The sequence below is a fragment of the Brassica napus genome, chromosome C7 (genome assembly GCF_020379485.1).
Source record: "Brassica napus cultivar Da-Ae chromosome C7, Da-Ae, whole genome shotgun sequence".
Taxonomy (NCBI): Eukaryota; Viridiplantae; Streptophyta; class Magnoliopsida; order Brassicales; family Brassicaceae; genus Brassica; species Brassica napus.
In genome coordinates this window covers 6,639,066-6,650,221 of record NC_063450.1, presented here as the reverse complement: position 1 = coordinate 6,650,221, position 11,156 = coordinate 6,639,066, and the positions used below count along the sequence as shown (strand labels likewise).

At 32.7% G+C, this 11,156-nt stretch overlaps 2 protein-coding genes across 2 annotated transcripts; both read left to right on the top strand.

Annotated features, from left to right (window-relative positions):
• Window positions 1–3,747: 3,747 nt before the first annotated feature.
• Window positions 3,748–4,743, top strand: LOC106449092 (WEB family protein At2g17940). The gene is given in 7 exon segments (XM_048764476.1): window positions 3,748–3,804; window positions 3,807–3,819; window positions 3,822–3,940; window positions 4,047–4,275; window positions 4,278–4,427; window positions 4,430–4,465; window positions 4,468–4,743. Coding segments are annotated over 7 exon segments (660 nt in total). The 3' UTR covers window positions 4,524–4,743.
• A 4,881-nt stretch (window positions 4,744–9,624) lies between these two features.
• Window positions 9,625–10,898, top strand: LOC125590014 (DNA repair RAD52-like protein 2, chloroplastic). Its single transcript, XM_048762842.1, has 4 exons — window positions 9,625–10,089; window positions 10,169–10,206; window positions 10,275–10,363; window positions 10,575–10,898. The coding sequence occupies exons 2-4, from the start codon at window positions 10,185–10,187 to the stop codon at window positions 10,710–10,712; spliced, it is 249 nt and encodes an 82-aa protein (XP_048618799.1). The 5' UTR covers window positions 9,625–10,089; window positions 10,169–10,184; the 3' UTR covers window positions 10,713–10,898.
• Window positions 10,899–11,156: the final 258 nt, after the last annotated feature.

Sequence of the window (11,156 nt, the reverse complement as noted above, 5' to 3'; positions counted from 1 at the left end):
TGGAGAGTTGAGTACTTCCTTGGGATTGAGATATGCCGCTCTAAAGAGGGGTTATTCTTATCTCAAGGAAGTACACACTTGATATTTTAAATGAGGCAGAAACCTTGGGAGTAAAAAGGCCAAGACTCCATTAGAAGAAGGATACAAGGTGCTGAGAGAGGGGGAGTATGAGTCACAACCACCATTGGAGATATCAAGAAGTATAAAAGAATGGTGGGCAAGCTCATCTATCTAACCATCACCAGACCAGATGTGTGCTTTTGCTGTGAATCAAGTGAGTCAACACATGGGAGCTCCTAAGGTGCATCATTGGAATATGGTGAGAGGATCTTAAGGTACCTAAGAGAGGCGCCTGGCCAAGGAGTATGGATGGCATGTAACAAGAGTACTGAAGTTGTTGGATATTGTGATGCTGATTGGGCTGGAGACAGAGTTGATAGGAGATCAACTACAGGCTACTGCACCTTCATTGGAGGAAACCTGGTCACATGGAAGAGCAGGAAGCAGAAGGTGGTGTCTTGCTCAAGTGCTGAAGCAGAGTACATATCAACAAGTGAGCTTATATGGATCAAGGGACTGCTAAGGGACTTGAGTATTGAGATCAACACACCAATGACTATGCATTGTGACAACCAGGCAGCAATACACATTGCATCCAACTCAGTCTTTCATGAGAGGACAAAACACATAGAAGTGAACTGCCACAAGGTGAGACAGGCAGTGGAACAACAAGTGATTCTTCCATGCTACACAAGAAGTGAAGATCAACTAGCTGACATATTCACCAAGGCAGTTAGCAGCAAGGTTTGTGAGTTCATTCATCCTAAGCTTGGACTCATAGACCTCTCTTGTCACTGATCCTCTTGCCATGAAGTGTTCTACTCTTTTTCCTTTGCTTCGTTTTTATCTCAGTGGTTTTTCCAAGTAAAGGTTTTAATGAGGGAATGCTTCATAGTTTCCAAGCTTGACCAAGTCCCTATGGTCAAGCTTGAGGGGGAGTGTTGACATGAAGAGAATAAGAGCAAGAGTAAAGACATGAAGAACCTGATTGATCATGGACAGGAGATCATGGACATGAAATCATGGACAAGAAATCATGGACAGGAGATCATGGACAGGAAAATGAAGCAATGAAAGGTGTGAGACTGATTTAAATATCTTGCCTGAAATCTTGGACGAATTTAAACAGTGGAGGCAACTGGATAGAGCTGTTGGAGTGTGGAAACAAGCCAAAGTCACATGATATGCTAAGGAAGGAAGAGAGAAGAGAGTTGTCACTATCCGAAAGTGACTTCCCCAGATCTGGTCTTCATTAGTCTATTCATCTCCATTTGTTTATTCATTCTCATTGTCTTATTCTCCTTGCTAGATCTATTTAGGTAACTATTGTATACACTAAATCAATCTGAGGAAAATGTTCCTCAAATATTTTTGTCTCTCTCTCTTGGATTCCCTCACATATCTCTCTTAGTTCTTCGCCAAAATCTCTCAAATAATTCTCATAAATTCTCATAAATTCTCATAAATTTACAAAACGCACCTCCATATATTGCTCGGGAAAACATATCAACGAGCCACATGCACAAAAGCCTAGAGAGAAGAAGGACATAACTTTTATCTATCAATCTCCAACGGCAAGATGCATAAGAGCATCTCATGTAAAACTTTATTTTTCTCCAAAATAGAGTAAAAGTAAGTATAAAATAAAAATGCTTCAACCCTACTTCATTTCCCACTCCATAATGGAGTAATGAACACAAAAAAAAATAGATTACTCCATTTATGGAGTAAATCTCATTATAAAGTGAGAAATGGAATAGAGTTGGAGTATTTTTTAACTTCATACTTACTTTTACTCCATTTTAGAGAAAAAATGGTGTTGGGTTGGAGATGCCCTAAGAGTCAAGGTTCCTATTCCTTGAAAACGAATCGGATAAATTTTTCACAAAAGCCGATAGAGGAACAAATCAAGAACTATCTCGTTGTAAGCGTAGGCAAGGACCATCACACCATCTAACCATGTAGGGCTCACACAAAAAATTAACAACAGACAACAGACAACCGACTAGATCTGAGAGGAGAAGTCAACGACGAAATTGAAGGTTAACAAAGCGAAGATGCAAGGACCCAAACAAAACCGAATGACACTCTAGATAGGAAACCACACCAGAGGAAGGTAATTCAAGATCGTCGCGCTGCCGAAACAAACCTCCACTGACAAATCCTAACCACCAACAAAGAAATAATAAGTTCAATATCTAAAAGTTTAACTGAAAGGTGAGAAATGAGATAGAGTCAAAAGCATGCATTAGAAAATGCATAGAAAAAAGTAAAGCCCGACCGATAGTGGCTATGAAATCCTTCTCTGACAGTGGTTGCCGACCGTAATATATAATACATAACTAATCAATAGAAGAAAAAATACATCTTAAAAAACAGAGAACAAGAAAAATCTAAAACGACAAAACACTGCCTAAACCTATCCTAGGACGTTGATAATTGACAAAACAAGTTAGCAAAATTTTTAAAATAGAATAATAATTTTTTAGCTACATGCCGTAAGTGTATATAAAATAATGAAATTTAAAAATATCATAATTGTAAATATAATCTTTTCATATCACTTAAAATTTAATAAATTTCATATTTATTTTATTTCATCAAAATAATTGTAAATGTTTTCTTACCAAATACAAAACTAAAATAATTTTAACTAAAAATCAAATTTATAAATAATTAAGTATTTTAAAAGGTTATCTATTGATCCTTTAATGAGGCAAATATGCGATGAATCTAGTTTTTGAGTTTTTTAAATTTATTAAAATTAAATGACATATAATATACATTGTTAGTTTATTGATATTAATAAAATAAACAAGCGCTCGAGCTTGGTGGTAAGGAGGTACAGCTGTACTGCCCGCCACCCGGGTTCGAGCCTTGGCCACAACGGATTTAACACATCCCTTCCGTTGGGGCCTGGACCCCTTTCGGGTGATAGTTGGGAATGTGGCTGACCAGATCCAAGAGTTTCAAAAATAAAAAAAAAAAATTAATAACATTAATAATATAATTTAAAGATGAGATTCTTCAATTTCTCATGTTCAGGGTCTCCTTGAAATGTGAGTACGAACAATCCGACACATTTCATGAAATCGCCGACTGTTTGTTCCGACCAATTTAATATTTACCAGATTCAATGGCCTAAAACTAAACCCAATTTAATAAAAAACCCAATACCTAAAAAAGTCAATACTTTTTAATTATGAGGATATAATCAAGTACAAGCTGATCTAATAAAAATCATCATAATCCGATTAATAAAATAGTGTTCCTTACAAATTAATGAACGATAACATTATCGACATCATTCATCTAATGCAATCCAATTTCTAATATAATTAATATGTTCATTTTAATAAAACTAAAAACACTTAATTTATAATACTTAAACCCCATTAAATGCTTTTTGATAATTCAAGAACTAGATACAACCATTTTTCTAATACCCGATTAACGGTCGTTAATTAGGGGGATGGTTAGTTATCCTGACAACGACCAAAAAAATACTTTAACGTATTCTATCATGAGACTGTAAAACAATATAAAAACCCATCATCATTAGATTACCATTTTAATCCAAAATAAAATTAATCCGGTGTAGCAAATTGATATCAGATAGTCTAGAATACCTAACTAACAAGTTACCAAGTCTAACATCTACATTACTATATAACCAAATTAAAAGCAATGTTTTCACTAATTGTGTGTCATTCTCGTGTAATTATGGAGAGAGAAAATGGTTGTATAGAACCGTCTTAGGTGTCGTGCGGAGATAGACACGAGACCACCGTTTGGATCCGTGAAAGAAGCTGTGGCTTTGTTCGGAGAGAAAGTTTTAGCCGGAGAGGTCTATGCAACTAGGTTTAGAGAGGTAACTCATGTATGTTCATGTTCATATAATCACGAAGATTACTGCTTTAAGAAATTTCTATTTTCGGAATATATTTTCACTTTTTACATTACAACATATATTTTAATCGTTACAGATTCGAACAAAGTCAACGCCTTGTCCTCAACCAAGATTACGGTCGCTAAAACTCGAGCTCGAGCAGACGAAACATACTCTTACAAGAATCCTACAACAAAACACCATCCTCTCCAACCGGATTCAAACCCTAACACAAGAACTCGAACATGAGAGGAAAGAAATTCAACGACTCAACATGATAAGGTCAAGTCTCCTAGAGAATCCAGAGATCGAGGAACTCAAGTTCGTGGACATCATCAAACGAGGACGTCCAAAGATGTTGAAGAAGAGATTGTAACGATGGAGGAGTTTGAAAAGAGGAGACTGGTCACGTTCGCGAGCTCTCCTCTGCTTACACGTGTGATGTCAAGCGTTGAGGAGGAGATGAAGGAGAAAGAGAAGGTTTGGAAAGGGTTTCTTCGGTGAAGAAGATGAAACCAAGAGGGGGTTCGCTATGTTCAAGGGATGGTTTAGAGCAACCGGTGGAAGAGACTGATCAGTCTCCAATAATGCATACTGTTATATGATATAGTTAAATTTGATGATGAACTGATGTGTATCAATCTCGCTTTAAGATTTTTTTTTTTTTTTTTTTTTGAAACTTAAATGAATAAAACTTTTATGGTATAAGTATTACTTCATCTTGTGCCGATCTATCATTGATTCTTTACTACTTATTTGATTAGATTGAACGTTTATACACATTTTTCTCGTCAACATTAGAATGTGTATATTATGTAGACTAGGTAGATGGCCCATGTCATATATGAATATGTTCCTGTCTTGGTTATTTGAATTTGACTGAGATTTTCGCGCTAGGCATAGACGCTCCAGAATAACAATAATTAGTTAGGACATTTTAGTTCAAAAGGGCAAGAAACAATTTTTGATTACAGTGGATCATATTTTGAGTTGGGATCTGTGATTCAAGATTATTGTTCTTAGTGTATGAATTAAGTTTTTTTTTTCAATGTGGAAATTGTCTGCATTGCCAACATTTAAATCACGTTTCTCCTAATTGACTCCACCAGCTGGAATAGAATTGCAAGTTCTTGGTGAAAAAGTTTAGGTCGAGCTTCTCAAATATCGCAGTTTTGGCTATCATCTCAAATTGCTCCACTCTCCAAATTGGTGTTTAGTTCCTCTTCTTTCGATTTGTCGATTAACCTTCTTGGGCATATCCTACTTTGGATTTTCCTCGAGTTTGAGTTTAATAGACCACTCATACCAATTTTTTTTTTTGTATATTTGATCTAGGTGGATTAATTTTATTATTTAATAATAGCGTTTTGGGTAAAAGAAATTCAAAACAAAGAAGAAAACAAAATGTTTTCTGTTTTAAAATGCCAGATTCTGCCCCGTTTGAATCCAATCCTCAATAAAAACAACAAAAAAAATACCTAAATTTTAATCGTAAATACGCAAATTATTATAAAACGGTGAAAAAATTCTTTATGAAAATTGTGTGTTTTGGACCACAATTTTTTTTAAATCACATATAGATGGTTTGTTGATAGGCGGACTTTGGAAAGCTAAACAATATGGATTCGAAACAATCCCACGAAACTAAATATATGTGGCCAACCGTAAACAATAAATTTCCTTATGGATTAGTCGAGGCCTTTCATAGGTTTGCGATATTTCTAGGTAATAATTTTTTTTTTAAAGTCCTTAATCGTTTAACAGAAGCGGAGTCCATCTAAAACCATGTACAATGGTTTCAACACCTATTTCATTTTCAACAGCTTCCTTTTTTTTAACAATCAAGGTCACATTCTCTCTCTTCCATCTAGTTTATACAACACTTACTTCATTTTTAACCTCTACAATGATTTGTTTTAAAAAATTCAACACCTTACCCACTATTTTTAATTCATATATTTATCTTTTACAATATAATAACTACATATTAATAATTTGATTGTAATTAACTTAAAACTAGTTAAATAGAAAATTAGAAAATTTTTGGTGGTTAAACAGAAAATTAGAAGAATTTTGGATGTTAAAAGAATTATTATAGGGATCCATTTAAGAATTTTTTTTTAAAAATATTGAAATAGTTGATTGTAATGAAAAAAAACATTTTTATATTCAAATGAAATGAGAATAGTCTTTATTTATAAGTTGATGACAAAAAAAGTCTCTATTTATAGATCATAAAAATCATGAATTTTGATATAGATTTTATTCTTTTAAAAAAATTATTATATGATAAATGAGTTTGAATTATTGACTGGAAATAAAAATAAAAAAATCTACACAACCAATGAAAACACATGACTGGCCAATATTTATACCCAACAAATTTTCGCCACGTGGCTGTGCTGGCCCACAAATTTTTTTATCAACATGTTAGAAACTTTACAACCATGTTAAATCTATCTAAGATAAAGCACCATATTTCAACAACCTTATTGTAAAGTATTAAACAGTTGAAATCAAAATTTCAACATCTCTGGGTAGTCTAAGGCACGCAATCATAAAAATAATTATATGCCATACGTAATATTTAGTTAGCACTTTTATGTTTCCGAAAATGTTTTCATTAGTTTTCACAAATTTTATTTCGAACATATAACAACCTTTCTATTCTTTTTTTGTCAAAGAATTTTATAATTTTCTGGCCTTTAACTATTCAGGGGACTATAGTTACGTATGTTAATTTTTGGGGCTTTAGACCACGTTTCAATTGCTTATGTTTAGAACTAGTTCTGGGTCAAAGACCAACGTTCTGAAAGCAAAATGGCAAACGAGAATTTGTAAAGTAGTTTTATATTTGACTGATTTTTCATAATGTATTATAGTTCACCGATTTATTCACATAACGGATATAAAGTTTATATTTTGGAGCATGACAACATTTCAGCTAACAGAAAAGGGGAAAGGACCTAACTGATCCATACAAGTCTTTTAGGGAGAATTTCACAAAAAGGGAATCACAGTCCATGATGTTACACAAGCCTCACATCTTTGCTTTTTATAGAAATAACGTACTTTGAATCCCCAAAAAGCATTTAAGATCTTCTCGGATCCGCAGAAAAAATTCACTTGTATATAGAAAAGCAATATATACATCACAGATAAGCAACTCTTCAGACACACATAACTGCAAATGTCAGTGCCTATGCCATATGAATGGAACATATATGATCAAATATACGTACAAAATTAAAAAAAAATATGTATATATATTTAGTACTATCAACTTGGTTCATTCTCCTTTTCTCTCTCTCTCCGGATCAAAATGAAAATGGGCAGTTTGGTCAAGATGATAGATGTGTGCAATTGATATTATGTTTGAAGAATTTAAAAGCCTATTGGATTTGAGATCTCAGTGATGTAGACTCCATGTTTTCTTCTTAAGGGTTCGGTTTAGTGGTATGTATAAAGGAGGATTGCTCACGTAAGCTAATACAAAGCAACAGTTAAATTATATGTCTCATCGTGATACATATTCTTTCTATTTCATATTATAGATAGTTTTAGAAAAAAAAAATGTGTTCCGCAATATAAGTAGTTTTCGTATAGTAATATATAATTTTTCATTTATTGGATATTGTGTACACAATTAAATAATATTAGTTTTTTTTATAGTTGGTTGAATTTATTGTTTAAATGATACTTTATAAAAATTAGCAATTTTTTTAATATTTGTGTGTTTTAACTAAAACTATATACATTTTAGAATAGAGGGGGTCGATAAATTAATAAACACTATAAATTAATAAATTTGCTCGATCCCGAGTTGGACCAGTTGAAAATATGATACAAATCGATAAAATAACTAGATAATAATGTTTAGAATTTTTTTTTTTGTAGATATATGGTCCCATTAAAATCATAAATTAATAATACATATATATATACATTTTATATAAATACAAACTAAGCATTATATTATTGGTTTTATATTCACAATGAAAATACCTCTACTTTCTTAACATTTCAATATATTTGATAATATTTAGTAAAATTATATCGAAAACCACATTTAAATTCTATAAAACATAAAATTATATACCAAATAATATAACAAAACAATATGAAAGTCGAATATCTAAAATTTAACTAATGTATATACGTAAAATAAAATATTTTTTTATTTTATAAATAAAATAGAAAAATAGAAAAAAAATCTAAAAATAAAACTTTTATAAATTAATAACTCTATAAATTAATAAAATATCATAATTTTTTTTATCAAAGATCTTTAATTAATTTAAAAGCTAAAAATATTTACATATATTAATCTTAAATTCTTATCAAAGTGAACATTTAGTTCCGAGATATGGTCCTTCATGCGCTACTACGGAATTAAGATTCATTACTATGATATATAGTCCAAGACTCCAAAATACTAAGAAACTTAAGCTTGGTATATATTGGTTATCAAATAGATAACACGAATGAATTAACCTGTCTAACCGATTAGAAGTTTAGAATCAAAAAAAAAAAAAACCGTGTGTGTTTCCATTTCGACTAGGGGTGTTCAATCCGGATATCGGTTCGGTTTCGGTTCGGTTTTTTCGATTTTTTGGTATTTCGGTTAGTAAAATATAACTACTCTTCTAAATCCATATTTACTTCGGTTCGGTTCGGTTTATATACCGTCGGTTTTTGGTTTATTCGGTTTTACACCAAAAAACATAATTCTTTATTTTGGGATCATATTATATGAATTTTAGAGTCTTGTTGTCAACACATTCATTTATTAAAAAATATTATAAGTTTAAATAAAAAAACAAAAATAGAAAATGTTTCTATCATCTAATAAAATAATCAAATCTATAATTAAAATCAAAGCTCAAAATTTTGATAACAAAAATAAAAAATAAAACAGAAGCACGAAACACAAAAAATAAGTTATTATATTCTTTCATATTTAGCGTTCATCAAAGTCATGTTTCTTCTATTAACACGAAACTCTATTCATTTATAGATAAAAAAATTGTGAAGAATTTCCACTAATTGTTATCATCAAATTTATAATCTTTATTTCAATTTAGTCAATGCTAAATTAAAGCAAAAAGATCAAAAGAAGACTAAGAAAATAAGAAGCATGTTTGCGATGAATTGTTATTTAATTATAGTTCAAGTGTTTTACAAATCAGGACTATTTTATTACTGTAAAAAATATGGTAATAGTTATTAGCAAAAAAAGTAACTTATGATTTTCATACGTTGTTATAAAATATATACATATTTACATGTTACTATTTTTTGATCGTTTTTATTCGGTTTATTCGGTTTTATCGGTTATATACCGAACCATATCCAAATCCTATGGTTTTTTAAAATCATATCCATTCGGTTTGTATGGTATATACCAAATCCAACCATATTATCTATTTCGGTTTGGTTCGGTTCGGTACGGTTTGGTTCGGTTCGGTACGGTTCGGTTTTGCCATATTGAACAGCCCTAATTTCTACGAACTTTAGTCATAGTCCAATGGTGCAATCATTGCAAATTACTAGTAGTATTACTTTTTGGTTAACTTGTGATTTGTGAATACAAGAGAAGTAACTTAGAGCATCATTAACGGGTATGCAACTCCCGTCTCTTAGTGTTAATTGGATTAAAAAAAAAGAAAATTAGCATAATTACGAGGAAACATATCTTAATTACGGGAAATAAGAAACGGGTCCTCTGAGACACGTGTTGTCTTATGGTTGTTCTCGTGTGTTTCTCTCTCTCCACGGAAGCAAACCCGTGTCTCTCTCCCTTGCTCCATTTCGTCGAAATCACCGCATCTCTCTATCTCCTCTCGACGACTCCGCCTGTGATTTCTTCATCTGTCGACGATCGGATGAAGGATTTGGCAGGAAACGTTAACGGCGTGGCGAGGAGTCAGATGCAGAAGCGGTGGATTAGGAGACGCCGGGAAGAAAAAATCGGTTCCTAACTCGAACTATGTAGTGCATTTGGACAATTTCTCGTCCTCTTCCTCCATCACTCGTCCTCTGATTGAGATACTTCGAGATCTCAACAAGAAGATCCCTGATAACATCGTCAAGAGCCACGATCCTGGATCCAGCGCAGCTTCTTCTGGCTTTATCCCTTGGTACTAGATTTTGATCCCTCAACTAACTTAAATCGTTGTTGTTGCTTCTTGATCTGAGTTCTTGGACTTGTATTTGTAGGTTCCATGCAAACCGGATGCTCAGCTTCTACGCACCTGGTCTGTACCGAACATTGCATCTTGTATTTCTTCTCTGTAAAGACTAATCTATTCTCTTTTGTCTTCAGGTTGGTGTGGAGAGGTTCGTGACGTCATTTTCTCAGAGAATAATGTCACTGTTGTTTATCGTCTTACCATTCGTGGCTCTGATGGTGAGGTAAGAAGCTCCTCCACATTCACTTCCTCTCCTTAGCTCATGTGTCCATGTTTGTTTTGTCTTGGTCATGTATCCTATGTTAAAGCCGGTTTGTTTGTCTCGTGTTGTGACTATACATAATCTTGATTACATACATGACCAAGGTTTTTTGTGCGTCTTTCTTTCTCCGTGTGTCACACTTTTCAAAAGCTGAAGTTTCTATGTAATGCAGGCACACCGAGAATCCACTGGCACAGTAACGATCACTGACGATGTGATCGAGGATCCAGTTGCTGCAGCTGAGGAAATAGCATTTTGCAGAGCATGTGCTCGATTTGGTCTCGGCTTGTATCTCTATCACGAAGAGTAGGCCGGTGTATACTTCACGTGTGCTTACCGTTTTTGGTTGTGTTGAACAAGTCTTAGGGTAACAACAATGGGGTTTCTCCACGTTAGTTTCTAAAGTTGTATATATAAATATTAATATTTAATTGTAAGTATCTAAAAGTTATGAAAAATCTAACCGAAAGTATTTATTCCAATTGGGATTTCTTCATATTAGTTTCTAAAGTTATATATATATATATAAATATTTAATTATGAATATTTAAAATTTACGGAAAATCCAACCGAAAATATCTAAACATAAATACTAACAATTAAATATTACATTTATATATATATATATATATAATTAAATATTAATATATATATATATACACATATATATGTAACTTTAGAAACTAATGTGGAGAAACCTTCCCTCCCATTGGGATTGTTTTTATAACGAAACAACCCAATGATAGAAAAAGAG